At 44.8% G+C, this 18,441-nt stretch overlaps 1 protein-coding gene across 1 annotated transcript; it reads right to left on the bottom strand.

Annotated features, from left to right (window-relative positions):
* Positions 1–14,582: 14,582 nt before the first annotated feature.
* Positions 14,583–17,177, bottom strand: LOC110696291. Its single transcript, XM_021873579.1, has one exon. It carries the CDS (start codon positions 17,175–17,177, stop codon positions 14,583–14,585), a length of 2,595 nt encoding a protein of 864 aa, XP_021729271.1.
* Between the last annotated feature and the right edge of the window lie 1,264 nt (positions 17,178–18,441).

Genomic DNA, 18,441 nt, shown 5'->3' on the forward strand with positions numbered 1-18,441 from the left:
GTGAGAGGCCGAGAGATTCTCCCGCCAAAATTTTGAATTTTGGAAGTGACCCTTCGCCTTCTCACTTCGCCTATATAAAGGAGTGTTGACTTCGGTCATTTTCACACTTGAAAACTTTGTGAGAGAACATTCGGACCCCTGAACTTGCTCTGACATTTTGGACCCTTTCTGCCTACCGCCTGCTCTGACAAGCCGACTGCAAAGGATTTTCAGAACTTCATCAATCGTCACTCGTTCAGGTAACCGTCGGTCTCTTACTCTTAAATTTCTCTTTACTTTATTCTTTTTTGAAATGGCACCACGGAAGCACACGACACGACCTAGGTTAGTGATCAGCCGGTCACCGGGGACGGCTGAATCTAGGACTAGGAGTGCCGCCTGCCCTTTTCTGGACCCATCTTTGCCCTTTATACAAAGTCCGATTGTATCTGTGTCTATGCAGAGCATGATGGCCAAAACAAAAAAGACTGCCAGGATCTCAAACTCAGACGGCTCCTCCCACAGGGTGCCGATTAGTGAAACATCTGACCAGGCGCCAGATGTGGAAGTGAAACAAAGCGGCTTGAAAGCCGGCAGTTCTGAGGGAGGAGTCAAAGTGACCCCTTCCCATTTTACAGTTGACAATTCTACATTCTCTCCTGCTCCTTTTAAAGGAGAGGAGGCGGGCCCCTCCGGGAGAGGGGAAGAGTCGTCCTCTTCGGACTCGTCAGAGGACGATTCCGAGTCTAGCTCTTCTGGCCATGCTTCCCTGGACACAGAAGAGAAAAACAGTCGCCTACAAGAGGCGAGGCTTTCTCACGCAGTTGAGAAGGGGGACGATTGGGCAGAGCCATCCGCCTCTCACCGAGAGAAAAATACCCCTACTACTGCACGGTACCTCGGGGCCGGATCACGGCCATGCAAGAGAAAGTGGAGAGCTTTATCGCAAACCACACAATGGGCCCCGACTTTTTAGTGTTCGTGCCGGATCCAGAAGACACAGTCGCAGCTGGTACCAGTTATGATGGCGCCTGCTTTGGCTGCTACGAGGCGGCCATCAAGGCTGGGCTGCGCTTCCCACTACATCCAGTTGTTCAGCGGATCTTGGATGGGTATGAGTTGGGGTTATGGAAGTTAGCCCCGAACTCCTGGGTCAACGTACTCGGCTATGTGGCCGGGTGCGAACTGCACGGGGTGGAGCCGAGCTTCGAGGCTTTCGCCCACATGAACTACCTCAGCCGGACCCCTAAGGCAGGCGGTACCGGCTGGTATCAATTGACGAGCCACAGGGTCTACCTCATGACGAGAGGTAAAGCAAACAAATGGAAGGTCTGGCGGAGCACCTTCCTCATCATTGAGAGTTCAGACACAGAGCTGAACAAGCGCTTCAACAGGTGGAACAGGAATCCGCCCCTTCTTGCAGGCGACCGCAGCATGCCGCCTGTTCCCCCCAAGGCTAAGAAAGAGATCCTAGATAAAGGACTCTTCAAAGTAGAGTCGAAGATGAACTCTACTTCAGGGTACGAGAGCAAGTACCCCTGCACTGCGTCCCGAGCTTCAAATGGCTCTACGACGAGTACTTTTTGGCCGCCTGTGGCCTCAGCAGTCGGTGCTCAAGAGGTAGCCGGCCTGTCGAATACTCTGCTGTTCCGTGCATTTCTTGTTATGACTTTTATTAACTTTGCTATTTGTTTTTGCAGCGGACGCCATGAGCAAAATTACCGCCTCCAAGACTGCGGCGGCCATGTTGCGGGCCTCCATCATGCAACAGTCTTCAATCGACTCCCCCAACAAGGGGGCACCCTTGGTGGGCTTCGAACCTTTCACCCTCTTTTTGGAGTTGTATTTATGCATATACTGACTCTTTTCTTCTTTTTTAGACGGGCGCTCCAAGAGCTTCTTCTTCCCAACAGCCGGACCCCAAGGCCCGGAGGACGACTGTTGCGAGCTTTCCTGGTTCTGCCAGGAAACATGCGGCGGCTGAGAAACAGCCGACCACTTCTTCTAAAACTCCAGCTGGGCCACCTAGAAGTATGAAATTGTCCTTGTAAATTTTAGACTTGCTCCCTTCTTTACTAGGTCTAATCCGTTTGTTTATGCTTGATGCAGCCGGCCCTCAGGAGCCTGACTTGGTCGAGGTGGCCAAGTCTATGATCAAGGCCGTTCCTTTAGCTGAAAGGGAGGCGGTCAGGGGTGTCGGCACTCTTGACCTAGACGGGATTGCAGGGGTCCTTGCTGAGGTATACTTAGCATATTTTTGAGTATTTGAATTCCAGGACGCCTGTTTTCTCTTTTTGTTTGGAAACTGACGCCTGTTCCCCTTTTTACTTAGGCCCTGCTCCGAGTGAACGGCCTTTGCAAGCCGCTTGACCGGAAGAGGTAAAGGCTGCAAAAGCTATGGCCGCCTCTGACTGTGATAAGGCAATGTTTCAAATTGCCCAAAATGAAGTTCTAACCATTGATATTCTTTATTAACAGGCGCAGGCTACCGCCGCTATCCGGGCTCAGTTAGAGGCGGCCCAGAAGAGGAATAGCGAGCTGGAGGCGACCATCAACAACCTGAAGGCCGAGCTGAGACCTCTTCGCCAAAAGATGTCCTCATACGAAACCTTGGAGAAATCCTTGGCGAGCGTAAAGGTACGCCTGGTGACCCAGGAGAAAAGTCTTACTCAGGAGCTCTCGGAAAAGGCCGAGCAAGAAAAGAAAGAGCTGGTCCGGGAGATGATGGAAGACTCTGCTCAAATCCAGCGGTTGACTTGGGGCCGCCTCTTCCCCAATGCCGACTTTGCCTCATGGGAAAAAACGTACCGCCAGTGTTCTGATAGATATAATCAGGAGATCCTGGCGGCTGCTGAGGAAGAGGCGTTGGCGGCTGCTGAGGAAGAGGCGTTGGAGGAGGAGGAGCAACCGGTAGTGGCGCTTGTGCCGCTTGGGGGTAATGCATCAAAGAAGGATGCAACTGAAGCCGAGTCCAGCAAGAAGAGTGCTGACCAGGCGGCAGCTGCTAATATTGAAGATCTGCCCCCTTCTTAAGCTTTATGTCTTCTTTCCACGGCCTGCGTGCCGTTTGTTTGTATTTACCCGGCCAGGGGGCCGGGGCTCTGAATATTTTGCCGGTCTTTAATGACCAGCTTCTTTTTAATGAATTTTTTGTTTTTCTTCAAATTTGTTTAAGTATTGAATATTCTGATATCCAATTGTACACTATACCGACTGTTTTACATGGCCGATAGTTGCAGACAGGTACGGATAGTTAGTCACGCCGCCTATGCCCCTGGACGACTGGTTGTCTGTTTCCAGGCTAGACGATCAGTCGACCATTTATCCAATCGGTATTCGAACCATTTTAAAGACTGGATCCCCTTTAGGCAGGCGGTTCCGTCATATAAAATTAACCAAGTAGGAAAGTGATTTCCTACTTGTCATGTTTTTAGGCTAGAGACTTTAGGCCGTCTAGGCCGACTGTTCCCTGCCATATTTAATCTAGTGTGAGCCGGTGCTGTATGAACACCTTTTTAGTTTCATACTAAATTTTTAAGGAGTGACCAAGTAAACATGATTGTTACCTAGTCGCCAAGTAACTGAGTAGTAGAGGTATCAAGCGGTTGGTACCGGTTGTTCCCCTTTATTTGCCAATGTTTGTTGGCTTTTAACTCATAGGTTGTTAACCTAGCAGGAGTAGTGGTTGAGAGCCCCTGTTTGCTAAAAACATGCGGACGACTCATACCTTTTAGGCTCCATACTAAGTTTGAGAGAGTGACTATGAGTTAACTTTGGAGTTACTCAGTCGCCGTCACTCCTGCTTGAGTAGTAAAGGTACCAGGCGGCGGAGGCCTGCTGAACCTTTTGATTCGCCAATGTTTGTTGGCTATTAACTCAAGAGGTACCCCCTGCATTTATCCCAAGTAATACAGGCGGTCATCTGACTCAGATGTCAACTGCTACCACTGGTTTGGTTAGTGATAGAGTTATCCTTGTCTCAAAAACGGCTACGTGGTTGCCCTTGGGGACAGTCGTATAGGTGCCGTGTAATTAGTTTATAGAGCAATGTTCCACCCAAAAGGGAGCTGCTCTCTGCGACGAATTTCATCCGGAGGGATGCCGCCGGACGCCTGCTATGATGTTGGGACAGGTCGTATTAGTTTTGAAGATTTGATCAGTTGGCTTGGCGCCTGGTCTGATCATTCGGCCTGTGGCCTTGGTTAGTTCTTGGTGAACGTAGGTGCTAAGTAAAAGGAGGGTAGCCGCCTGTTTAGGCACAGGGTCGGCCAGGCACTGATCATTTTTAGTTAAGTATAAGGGGGGTGGCTGTGTGTTTGGAACCAGTGTTCGGCCCCCTAGGTGTCGTTAGTTCCTAAAGGTCGAGTCAAGAATAAAAAGAAAACCCACGTCCTAAACTAACCAAAGGTAGCATAGTGGAAGAGGGGTCGAATCCTCAGGGAAGGTCAAACGTCTCTTGCTTAGATCACTTATAAGTCAATTGAAAAGGGAGGAATAAATTTTTGATGGATTTATCTATAGCTACTAGGGAAACAAATAAACTAAGAACTAAATTAACAAGCAACAAGCAGAGGTATAAAACTTCGAAAATCAAGGAATAGCAAACACTAGGGGATAGGGGAGAATTCCTAACTAACAATGATTTCAACAATTAGAGGCAACAAGAATGGTTCAATCGGTCAACCAAACAATTGGGGCCTATGGTCCAACATCTAGGATTCCCTCTCGGGCTCACCTAAACACCGCCTACCCAACCCCGCCTCGGTGGTCGAGGTCATCCCTAACCTAGTCATCATCACATACAAGCTCACTCTCGCGCAACTAGCATGCAACACAAAATAGGGTCTTAGAGGTGATCAATCTCTAAATCCTAACAACTAAAACCTAGGTTGGAATCAATTGCAAAACTTCTCAATCTACCCAATCTTGCACCACATATCATTCATTTCATCATTAGTTCATCATTTCCCCCTCCCCTAGCTAGAAACCTAGCCTAGAGAAGGAAGGGTCATACCAAAGCACACAAGAACATTGACAAAAGCAAAAACTAAGTTTAATGAGAGAAACATGGCTAAAACCAGAAAATAGGATGATTAAACTTTACTAAAGAAGTTAACTTTGAAGAGAATATGTTAAGTCTACTTGTAATCTATTCTAAATAGCATGAAATCTAAGCAAATAAGGATAATATTATACTAATAGCAAGAAAATAAAGGATCAAAACCAGAAATTGCAAGTTTAAACAAGGAGGCAACTAAGATATTAAACTATTCTATTGACTTGAAATAACAACTAAAGATAAGCTAAAACTAATTAAAATAGATAAATAAAGCAATAAATAAAGAGTAGGGATAGAAATAATACCAAAAGATTTAATCTTGGATTGAAAATGAAAGAGAGTAACAAAGAGTAGTGTTTTAGATCTAATGAGGAACTAAACCCTAACTAATCTAAAGTGCAAAAGAAAGAAGAAAAAAAACAATAAGCTGAAATCTGATTTTCTAATATATTTCTCTCTCTACATACCCCCCTCTTCCCAATTACAAGGAAGAGAGGTATTTATACCCTCCTCTAAAACCTAACCCAAATCAAGGCCCAAAATTTTAGGCATCACGTGCAGAGTAAAATAATTAGAGCCGTCGGCCTACGCGTGTAGCAGAGTTCAAATCGGTCAGGGGAACACGGAGCGCCCGCTCTAAGGCCAGAGCGCCCGCTCTGAAGTCTCGCAGAAAATGCTCTGATTATTCTGGGAGCTAGAGCGCCCGCTTCAACATTAGAGCGCCCGCTCTGAGGGTTGGGTACTTAGTTTTTTTCTGCAGCAAGGAATACAGAGTGCCCGCTCCATATCTAGAGCGCCCGCTCTGAACTCTTCTTTCCTTCATATTTTGGGCTCTAATGCTCCAATCCCTTTGACTCCAAAGCATGCCTAATCCTTGCATCTAATCCTTGCTTTCTTAGCCACGGGAGGACCTGTAAGATGGAAAACACAAATCATAGGAAAGGTTCTAATAGGAGCAAATTGAAATGGGTTAAAGGAGAGGGAATAAAACCTTAGGAAATGAGCCAAAAATGACTCAAACCACTCCAAGTAACAAATATGCTCAATAATAACAAAACTAAGCTAAAATAGAGGAAAAAGGGCAAACAAAGGGCTCAATCGGGGAGAAACGAAGTAGAAAAGTGGGCCAAATGGCCACTGATCAAATTCCCCCCAACTAAGTCCTTTGCTCGTCCTCGAGCGAAGTAAAATAAGCAAACAAAAATAACCAAAAGCATAAGTCTATACACTAACTCACTTTCGTAGGAATCACGGTCGTTTTTAGCGTAAACGACAAGCCATTTAAACCCCCAAGTCACTTAGGAGGACGAGTATGCTCTCGTGAGGGTTTTCGAGAGAGATTAACCCACAACTTCGCACTAAATCAAGGCAAGGTTTTTAGAGACAAATAGAAAAATAGAAAAATAGAAAAATAAAAAGGGAAAGAAACACAAACATGAATGGTTGAACTTTCACTACAATGCAATCACAAGGATGCGCAAGCTTCTTGACAAGATAGGTGGACAAGCTAGCTAATGCTCCTGGTTGAAGGCCACATAGCTCATGCTCAAAAGCTTGGACTATAAAGATCCTATCCTCCAATTGTCCCTCACCAAGGCAACCTTCCTCATCTCGATCATGTACACTAGGCGGCTAGTCGTCTCGAATTCCACAAGAGAATTAGGAGAACAACAAGGAGGTGGGCAAGGTAGGATTGCCCTAACTTAGTAAATGCAAATCCAATCTAAAAGCTCGACCCATGACTCTCTCCACCGACATTGACTCAATCACTCAAGGTCCAAAGGGCTTTTAAGGTGCAATGAAATGGCTTGGGGTAAGGGTTAAAAAAAAAAAAAAATTCTGGCTGGTGGTGTAAGCTCCTAAGAGTGAAACATTAATGAATCGAGCAAAACCAAGGCCAACTAACCTTAGTTGGTGGGTATTATACCCCCCAACTAACTCTAAACTATATACAAGATCGATGCCTTACTTATGCATTCTTATTCCAACTTTTTTTTTTTTTTTTTTTTTTTTTTTTTTTTACCAAAAGATTTAATTGGGGAAACAAACACGTCCCTTGCAATTTACATTATAGACATCCACTATGCCAAACTTTTAACTTAGATACAAAGCCAAGCTCGAGTTTCACTCATTTCTATAAAGGTGAAAATAAAATTAGGTTCATAAGGCTTGTAATGCGGGTAGACAAAAAGTGGAAGGCTCAAGGGGGTACGCAAAAGGTGAATGTAAACCCAAAAACCTGAAATTTGAAAGTAAAGGTGTCCTAGGAAATAAAAAAAGGATCTAAAAAGAACGAAAAATTATGCCCTTATCCCGAAATGAATGCCTTTATCATCCTATGAGTCGATTCGGTCGCGGTCTCAAGAGTCAAATGGAGCGAGTTTTAGATCAAGTAGCAAAACACTAAGTCTCCAAATTTCTAGCCACCTAGCTTTCATTCACAAGATGAGCTACGCCCACAACCACAAACCGAGGACAAAAGGGATCAAGGCCTAAATAGCCCAAGATATGTCCAATAGGAGTCATTTGAGCAATGAAGCTATGTGATTTTCAACCAAAACATTAAAGACCTTGTAAACCTATCAAACCAAGGAACCAACTCATATATGTTCATACATTGTAGCTACTAATTCAGCCAAACACAAAACAAAGTTTTAACACTTGCCTTGGATAACACTAAGAGAAAGAAAAAGAAAAAGAAAACATTGAAGAGCAACAAGAGAAGTAGGACTTCGTTTGGAATAAATTCCATAAGTGGGGGCGGTAGAAGGTACGTGAATTGAATGCACGTCCTCCTAGGCATAAAGCCGGGCGCCTCTCACGAGGTGTGAACCTCGCCCCGTTGCTACTCTTCAACAAAAATAGAAAGGAAGGGATAGAAGGATAGAAGAGGAACTCAAGAATGAAAGCATCAATTCACACAATTCTCAGTACACAATTCCAAGTATGCAAACATCCATGAATCAATCAACTTAATCCTAACTCCGCTCCTAGGAACTAAGCAAGATAAAATAAATAGAAGAGAGTTTGGAAAGATCTCACCGGAGCCATGCCAATCCAAAACATAAAAAGAATGATGGGTTCCAAGTCAACCAACCTTGGCTCCTTCCAAAAGTAGTATACAACCTGCCAAAAAGTGAGAAATACCAGAACTCCAAAGCAAAAAGATTAGAAAACAAAATAAAGAAGAAAAAGGAAAAGTGATCATGTATAATACAAACCAACATATACAAGCCAACAGATTATTAAGCACAAGCAAGCATAGGAAAGGCTGCTCATCCCCAAAATGATCTTTTCATTTGCCCCTAGATATGAAAATGCTAAGGCACCCCCCCAACTAAAACCAGGCACCGTCTCGGTGCGATAAAACATGTAATAGTCAAGGGTGGGGGGGGGGTCAAAAGAAATGATCATCTATTCCTCAGAGTCTTCCTCTTCCTCTTCCTCTCCCTCTACAACTACAGGGGGCGCCCAATCATAATCAACATCGCATGGCGGCCCATATGGCTCCCACCCACCGTAATAACCGGGGGGAAAGCCGTCGCCCTGATAAGGATAGGCGGGATCACCGAGGTAATCACACCCACCTGGGCGCTGGTAGTTGTAGGGGGGGAAGGAGTGGGGAGGGTCATGCAGGGTACCGGGGCCTTGCCAATAGGGGTATTGGCCGCCGATACGAGGAATGGGGTTCCCATTGTCATCTACCTGAGGGGGTCCCAATTCGGGACAGGCCCGTGCTGCGGAGGGTAGTAGGGGTAGTTGACACATGGGCTAAAATGTCCCTGGTCCACATGGTAATCATAAATATGGTTTTGATAAATATCAAAAGTGGGACCAGGAGACTGAGCAGGGGCCTCCTCTCTTTCCCTAGGCCGGGCTTGAGCAAGGTTCCTAACCTCCAGAGTGAGGCTAGCGAAAGCTTGCTCAATATTAAATGCAGAAGAGGAAGAGGGCTCACCTCCCCCGAGAACTGGGGGGGCTGCTGAAGATGCTGCTGTGCCTGAGAAATAAATTGTTGAAATTGCTCTTGTTGCTGCTGCTGAAACTGTTGCTGCTGTTGCTCTTGATGTTGCTGGAATTGTTGTTGTTGCCGCCTCGCTTGCCTGATTTCATTTCTATGATCAATCTCGGGCTGGGAGAGGTCATTCTCGTGAATTTGCTCCATAGGGACTTGCCATGGTAACTCAGTTCCCGGGGGCGGATTCATCATGAACGGACATGGCATGTAGCACCAAGGGACGTCTCGGATCCGCTAAATGAAGGCCTTACCCGTGACTCCCGTGGAATCCGAAATGAATTGCATTCTTTTCATCTTCTCTATGTTCAATTCGGCTGCCATGTTCAAGCTCTCCATCTGCTGCAGCTGGGTCTTGTATCTGTACTTGAAGGCGATATACGTGACCATCCCTCCCATAAAGATAGGACCAGTCAAGAGGGGGGAGTCCCTTATTGCCTTACATCTCTTGGCAAACAGATACCCTAGATTGATCTTGTGCTCCGAGTGGTAGGTGGGTAAAGAAGCGCACCCTCGGTAGCTCTCCAAAGAAGATATAACTCTTGATCGCTCATTTTACCTAGATCTTTTCTGGAGAAGAAAATATATGCAAGCATCCGGTGAAAGTACCGTAAGGCGGCATGGTGGATCTCTGAGGCCTTGGAGGAGTTTGATTGGAATTCTCTAGCCCCACTCGTGATTCGGGCCCAAAATTCTTGCGGATTGTACCCCTCTATATAACCTTGACCGTCAAGTCCGGAGGTATCCAAGATTCGAGCATTTGGGTCCCAACCAAATAGTTCATTGAAAGCACGGAGGGTAATGTGGCGGCCTTTGTTGAACAACCGAAATTTTACTTTGAATGCATCAATGCCTTCCATACCCTCTTCTTGATTTAACTCGAAGCTAGCAAGAAATTCCAATGTTAGGGGGCGGTAAGTTAGAGGCGGTTGGGTGGGGTAGTAGTAGGAAGTATCTGCGGTGATGTAATCATTTGGCAATCTACAATCCAAGAACGCATCAAACCCCAGATTCACTGCAAGCTCCCTAACCTTCTCGTCTATTCCAATCATATAACAGTCGTGTTGGGAATAGAAGAGAGTTGGATTAATTGCCCTCCTATCCAATGCGGCCAATTTGGTCCTTTGGGCCGCATGTGGCAGGGTAATGTTGAATTGAGTGGGTTGAGCATGCCCACCACTACTACCGGCACCACTACTTTCTCCTACATTACCACTCCTAGGTTCGGCTCTTTGCCTCTTTGAACCACCAGCCATTTCTTACAACAACAATATAGAAATTTTCCAAAGCAACACACCACAACAACCCAACAATTTCCAACAATTCTACACAATGACCACAAAAACAAAACTCTCCAAAACTTTGCACAACCACCAATTCTAAAACCAAAACTTTCTACAAACCAAAACCTAGCAAAAATCCACAATAATTTTCCCTTGCCAAAGCACCACAACAAACAACACACTACAATTCACAACAAATTTTCACCACATAAAACACAAAACCCATTCATTCACCATCAATTCTCCAATTAAGCCAACCTTAATAAGCAAATATCCAAAGAAATAGGGAAAATTAACTTAGTAAGAGTAGGATTATACCAACAATTGGAGACAAATTAGCCTAGAGTTGAAATTGAAGAAGAACCCGACTTGGCCCGACGCGAACCCGGTAGAACCCGCTTCAATTCTTGATGAAATCCGGACTAGGTGCTGAATTCTTGATGGAGATGTATGATTTTTGGAGATAGGGGATGAATAATTTGTGAATTTTAGAGGAATTCGTAGTTGGAAGGTGGAGATTTGGAGGAGATGAAGGTTTGGTTATGGAGGAAGAAGTTGAGGGAGTTTGAGGTGAGAGAAGGGATAGGGATAGGGAGTTTGAGGTGAGAATTTGGGTGCTCAAAATTAAAAGGGGATAAAACGCAAAGTCTGAAATGAGGGTCGGAGCGGGCGCTCTAAGGGTAGAGCGGCCGCTCTAACATTTCGCTGAAAAATCAGGTTTCTGGGTTGAAAATCAAAGCGCCCGCTCTAAGACCAGGGCGCCCGCTCTGTAGAATTTCTGAGGGACCTTCAAAGCGCCCGCTCTACACCCAGAGCGCCCGCTCTAAATTCTCGAAATTTTCCTTCCTTAGCCCCCTTAAAATCAGAGCGCCCGCTCTACACCCAGAGCGCCCGCTCTAAATTCTCGGATTTTGGCCTCAAGTATTCTGAATAATTCCCAATGATGCAGAGCGCCCGCCCTCTGTTTAGAGCGCCCGCTCTAGACTGTCGGATTTTTGGCTTTAAAAGCATTATTTCCCAAACCTGCAAACACTCAAATATCACTCAAACCAAAATCGTTAGTACTTCTATAGGATACGACCTAAGTACCCGACTCAACCATTTATTGGTTGAGCCAAGAGGTCGTGCCCTTCGGTTTATAGCATTTTGGCTAACGATAACCAACATAAACCATCCCCTATTTGGGGAAAAATCCTCCGGATTTTTGCAAAGTACTTAAAACAAAAAGTAACTAAAGAGATAGTTCAAAGACAAATATTCACAATATACTACAAAGCATGCTAGTTTAACGTCCCTAGCTTGACGTTACGTCACGAGCAATAAAGCTAAGAGGGTGGAACGGTGTGGACCGTCCCAAGCATTAGGCAACCGATCTTTCCAATATCTCCTTCATCATAGTATCTTTTGATCCGTTGCCCATTCACCATGAACCGGCTCCCATCTTCATGATTTTCCAATTCGAACGAGCCATAGGGGGTTACTTTGGTGATTGTAAACGCCCCCACCCATTTGGACTTGAGCTTCCCGGGAAAGAGTCGGAGACGTGAGTTGAAGAGAAGAACCTTGTTACCCACCTCGAAGTCACGATCTCGAATCCTTTTGTCGTGCCACCTCTTGGTTTGTTCTTTGTAGAGTCTAGAGCTCTCATAAGCATCATACCTCAACTCTTCCAACTCGTTGAGCTTGAGTAACCTCTTTTCTCCGGCCAAGTGAAGGTCCATGTTGAGTTCCTTTACAGCCCACCATGCCTTGTACTCCAATTCCACCGGAAGGTGGCATCCCTTACCATAGACAAGTCGATATGGCGTGGTGCCAATCGGTGTCTTGTAAGCGGTCCGTAAGGCCCATAGTACATCATCCAGTCTTAGGGACCAATCTTTTCTAGACTTGTTGACCATCCTCTCGAGCAAACTCTTAATTTCTCTGTTGGACACCTCCACTTGCCCTTGGGTTTGTGGATGGTAAGGGAGTCCAACCTTATGATGTACCCCATATTTCTTCAAAAGTGCTTCGAGTTGTTTCTTGGCGAAATGAGATCCGCCATCACTAATTAGGCACCGTGGCACCCCAAATCTAGGAAAGATGGTCTTCTTGAGCAACTTCAACACTACCTTGTGGTCATTTGTGGGTGATGGTATCGCTTCCACCCATTTAGTCACATAATCCACAGCCACAAGGATATACAAATTCCCACATGAGGAGACAAACGGACCCATGAAGTCCACTCCCCATACATCAAATGGCTCAACTTCTAAGATTGATTATTGCGGCATTTCATTTCTCTTTGTGATTCCTCCCATCCTTTGGCATCGGTCACATCGAAGGATGAACTTGTGAACATCTTTGCGCATAGTTGGCCACCAAAGCTTGCAACCTAGGATCCTTGCCATGGTCTTGTTGACACCTCCATGACCTCCACAAGGTAGTGAATGACAATGTTCCATAATACCTTCCATCTCATGATTTGCCACACATTTCCGGAACAAACCGTCACTACACTTCTTGTACAAGCTTGGATCATCCCAAAAATACCTCTTAACTTCCTTGAAGAACCTCTTCCTTTGTCGAGCATCATAGTCATGAGGTACCACCCCGCTTGCTAAATAATTTGCAATATCAGCGAACCAAGGGATGGTGTTGGTAACGATCGCCATAAGAGAGTCATCTCGAAGCTCATCATCGATGGGATCCTCTTTGTCAAGGTAAGAAGGGTGGTCTAACGGCAACCTTGAGAGATGGTCAGCCACTAGGTTCTCACTTCCTTTCTTATCCCGTATTTCAATGTCAAATTCTTGTAAGAGAAGGACCCATCGGATTAGACGCGGCTTGGCATCCTTTTTGCTCATTAAATACTTCACCGCGGAGTGATCGGTGTAGACAATGGCCTTGTTGCACACCAAATAGGGTCTAAACTTGTCAAAAGCGAAGACTACCGCCAACATTTCTTTCTCCGTGGTGGTGTAGTTCTTTTGTGCCGTATCCAAGGTCCGGCTTGCATAAGAGATCACATTCAATTTCTTTTCTTTCCTTTGCCCAAGGACTGCTCCAACTGCATTATCACTCGCATCACACATTAGCTCAAATGGGAGTTCCCAATCCGGTGCTTGCACTATAGGCGCATTCACTAAAGCATTTTTCAAGGTTTCAAATGCCTTAGTGCAAGCATCATCGAATTTGAACTCCACCTCTTTTTGAAGTAAACTCGTCAAAGGTCTCGCTATTTGTGCAAAATCTTTGATAAATCGGCGATAGAAGCCGGCGTGCCCCAAGAAGGCACGTACCCCGGTCACCGATGATGGTGGGGGTAGCTGTTCTATCGCCGAGACCTTTGCCGGGTCTACCTCAATACCATTAATGGACACTTTATGCCCGAGGACAATGCCCTCCTCGACCATAAAATGGCACTTTTCCCAATTCAACACAAGGTTCGTCTCTTGACACCTCTTTAAAACCTTTTCGAGATTGTGCAAGCATAGGTCAAAAGACGACCCACAAACACTGAAATCATCCATGAAAACTTCTATTGCATTTTCGATCATATCAGAAAAGATTGCTGTCATACATCGTTGGAAAGTCGATGGGGCATTGCACAATCCGAAGGGCATCCTTCGGTAGGCAAATGTCCCAAATGGACAAGTGAAGGTTGTTTTATGTTGGTCATCCGGGTGAATTGGGATTTGAAAGAAACCCGAATAACCATCAAGAAAACAATAGTGTGAATGCTTCACCAACCTTTCCAACATTTGATCGATAAATGGCAAGGGGAAATGATCTTTTCTAGTGGCTTTATTAAGCCTCCTATAGTCAATGCACATTCTCCACCCCGTGACAGTGCGGGTGGAGATATCATTCCCCTTGTCATCTTGTATGATGGTCATGCCTCCCTTTTTGGGAACCACATGAACCGGGCTCACCCATTTGCTATCGGAGATAGCATAAATGATCCCCGCTTCACGTAGTTTGAGGATTTCCTTCTTAACCACTTCCTTCAAAGTCGGATTCAACCGCCTTTGAGGCTCAATGGAAGAGGCATGATCATCCTCAAGATGAATGCGATGCATACACAAGCTAGGGCTAATCCCCTTAATATCATCAATGCTATACCCGATAACACTCCTATATTTTTTTAAAATCTCAATTAATTTTTGCAATGAGGTGTCATCGAGGTTAGCATTGACAATAATAGGATATAAGCAATCATCATCCAAATAAGCATATTTGAGAGAAGGAGGGAGGGGTTTTAGTTCTACCTTGGGAGGAGGCGTGGAACTCTCCTCCTTAGACTCACTTTGGATCGATGGGAGCTCATCCACGGCTCCTTGAGTCTCGGGATGAGTTTCACCTTCAAGGCTTTCAACCTCCAAGGCACACAAAGATTCTCCTTCACCCACCTCCTCACAGGGAGGTCTTCATCACCCTTGTCTTTAAATACCTCATGAGACTTCACCAATTCATCAAGTTCGGAGTCCACCAAGTCCACCCGCCAAATCTTCTCTACCATAGGTTGCTTCAAAGTCTTTGAGAATTCAAACTTGTACTTCTCATTGGCCACCTCACATGTAATGGTATTATCTTTGCAATTGACGACCGCTCCCATGGTCTTGAGTGCCTCTCTTCCAAGGATAAGAGGAGTATGAGGGTCCTCCTCCATATCCATCACCACAAAATCGCAAGGCACAAACAAATTCCCAATCTTGATAGGAACGTCTTCTAACTCACCGCATGGGAATTTTGTGGACCGGTCGGCTAATTGAATCACCTTTCTTGAAGGTATCATCTCGAACTTGAGCTTCTTTGCAATGGATAGTGGCATGAGGCTCACACTTGCCCCAAGATCGGCTAGTGCACCCGTGGTCTCCATATCACCAATCTTGACCGGAAGAGTGAAGCTTCCCGGATCACATTGCTTGGTAGGCAAGGTTCTTTGCACTAGGGCACTAACTTGATGAGGAAGAGTGATACACTCATCACTTAGCTTCTTTTTGTTGGAGAGGAGTTCCTTGAGGAATTTTGCATAGGGTGGCATTTGAGTCATGGCTTCAAGGAATGGAATGTTGATGTGAAGTGACTTGAGCATAGCCATAAACTTGTTGTACTTGTCATTCAATCTCCTCTCAACAATCCTCTCGGGATAAGGCGGTGGTGGTTCAAACCTTGATGGTTGATAAGATGTTGATGGTTGCTTGTCTTTCCCAACTTCCTTACTCTTTTCACTACCTTCACCCTTCTTCTTCTCAATGCCTCCTTCAACACTATTCTCAATTCTTTGACCTTGGTTATCTCCATGGACCTCCTCAACCTCTTGCTCTTCACCCTCCTTGTTGTGCTCCGATTGATCACTCCTAGGCCCCTCATAAGACTTTCCGGACCTAAGAGAGATAGCTTTGATATGATGGGTGGTAGCCGGGTTGGTAGTAGGTTGGCCCGGGAGCTTCTCATTGGCTAGATTGGTCACCCTCTCGGCGAGTTGAGCCACTTGATTATCCATCATCTTTTGATGTGCGGTGACCTCTTGATGCCTTTGATCCGCTTTTCGCTCACTATTGGTTATTCTTTGATCCATGGCGGATAGGCTTGATTGGATTCTATTGAGAGTTTCCATGATCATTTGTTGATTAGGGTCATTTTGCATGGAAGGGTTGGGTTGGAAATTTTGAAATTGGTTGGGTGGTCCTTGCTTGAATGGTGCTCTAGGGTGATTGCTAGCATTTGGATTTGGAAAGGGAGCCATTTGACCCGTGTTGTGGCTTGGGCCACTTGCATCTTGAAATCTATTACCATAATTGGCATTGGGGGCTCTCCAATTATCACGTTGATTGTTCATGTACCCCATTGCCGCTACATGTTCGGGGTCTCGACCACCACAATATGATATATCATGGTTGGTACCCCCACAATTCTCACAAGAGAAAGAGTGTACTTGATTGGTGGAGGAAGATGAAGACCCTTGGCTATTTCCCAGCTTCTTGTCAATGACTTGTTCCATAAGAGCCTTGAGTGAACCTTGATCAAGCTCGAATTTGCCCGAAGCTCTCTCTTCACCTCTTCTTCTTCCACCACTCGTAGAATAGTACCTCACAACTTCCTCTATGGTGTCCTCCAATTGAGCTTGAGGCACCTTGCTAATATTTCCACCACATCCGGAATTCAAATTTTGCTTGGGTATGTCGTCAAGACCATCATAGAAGAACTTGATGAGAAGTTGCTTGTCAAACTCATGGTGTGGACAAGCTCTCACATACTCTTTAAACCGGTCCCAAGCTTCCCCCAAAGATTCATACCTTTCTTGCCTAAATGATGAAATTTTCTGCCTCAATTCGGTTGATTTGTCTTCGGGAATGAACTTGTTCAAGAAAGCTTTGGCCGTGTCTCTCCATGTGGCCAACGAGCTGGGCTTTAGGTTTTTGAGCCACCTATAAGCCTTGCCTGTGAGCGAATACCGAAAAAGGTGCATCCGGATGTATTCTTGAGTGACTTGGTTGGTTTGGATTAAAGCACATGTCTCGAGAAATTTGTCCAAATGCTCTATCGGATCTTCATGAGCTGCTCCAGAAAATTGATCTCCACGCACCATTTGAGTGTAGTGCGGGTGGATCGTGAAATTTGTTTCCGTTGTAGGAAGTAGAATCCCACATTGCAATTCATGACTACCCGGATTACCAAAGTCACCAAAAAGAGCGCCATTGGCATCCCCCATGTCTGAAGAAATATCACTAGAAGAATCAAAGAACTCCTCCTCCTCGCCCGTTTGTTCAACAAATAGTCTCCTCACTCGCCTTAGAGTGCGGTCAATGTCGAGATCGAGGTCGTGAGTAGGTGGTCCCTGTGATCTTCTAAGCATTCAACACAGCTAAGCAGACAATTAGCGAATGACAACAACGGAGAAATAAATGAAAAATAGAAGGATAGAAGTAGAAAACAATTGAAAAACAAGATAACTAAGCAATAAACAATGTTGCCGTTCCCCGGCAACGGCGCCAAAACTTGATCGGCCCCCTAGGTGTCGTTATTTCCTAAAGGTCGAGTCAAGAATAAAAAGAAAACCCACGTCCTAAACTAACCAAAGGTAGCATAGTGGAAGAGGGGTCGAATCCTCAGGGAAGGTCAAACGTCTCTTGCTTAGATCACTTATAAGTCAATTGAAAAGGGAGAAATAAATTTTTGATGGATTTATCTATAGCTACTAGGGAAACAAATAAACTAAGAACTAAATTAACAAGCAACAAGCAGAGGTATAAAACTTCGAAAATCAAGGAATAGCAAACACTAGGGGATAGGGGAGAATTCCTAACTAACAATGATTTCAACAATTAGAGGCAACAAGAATGGTTCAATCGGTCAACCAAACAATTGGGGCCTATGGTCCAACATCTAGGATTCCCTCTCGGGCTCACCTAAACACCGCCTACCCAACCCCGCCTCGGTGGTCGAGGTCATCCCTAACCTAGTCATCATCACATACAAGCTCACTCTCGCGCAACTAGCATGCAACACAAAATAGGGTCTTAGAGGTGATCAATCTCTAATTCCTAACAACTAAAACCTAGGTTGGAATCAATTGCAAAACTTCTCAATCTACCCAATCTTGCACCACATATCATTCATTTCATCATTAGTTCATCATTTCCCCCTCCCCTAGCTAGAAACCTAGCCTAGAGAAGGAAGGGTCATACCAAAGCACACAAGAACATTAACAAAAGCAAAAACTAAGTTTAATGAGAGAAACATGGCTAAAACCAGAAAATAGGATGATTAAACTTTACTAAAGAAGTTAACTTTGAAGAGAATATGTTAAGTCTACTTGTAATCTATTCTAAATAGCATGAAATCTAAGCAAATAACGATAATATTATACTAATAGCAAGAAAATAAAGGATCAAAACCAGAAATTGCAAGTTTAAACAAGGAGGCAACTAAGACATTAAACTATTCTATTGACTTGAAATAACAACTAAAGATAAGCTAAAACTAATTAAAATAGATAAATAAAGCAATAAATAAAGAGTAGGGATAGAAATAATACCAAAAGATTTAATCTTGGATTGAAAATGAAAGAGAGTAACAAAGAGTAGTGTTTTAGATCTAATGAGGAACTAAACCCTAAC

This window comes from Chenopodium quinoa, unplaced genomic scaffold (genome assembly GCF_001683475.1).
Source record: "Chenopodium quinoa cultivar QQ74 unplaced genomic scaffold, ASM168347v1, whole genome shotgun sequence".
NCBI lineage: Eukaryota > Viridiplantae > Streptophyta > Magnoliopsida > Caryophyllales > Amaranthaceae > Chenopodium > Chenopodium quinoa.

What these genes read in the sequence shown, in the direction of transcription:
- LOC110696291 (XM_021873579.1), bottom strand. Translation starts at nt 17,177, where the DNA reads ATGCTTAGAAGATCACAGGGACCACCTACTCACGACCTCGATCTCGAC.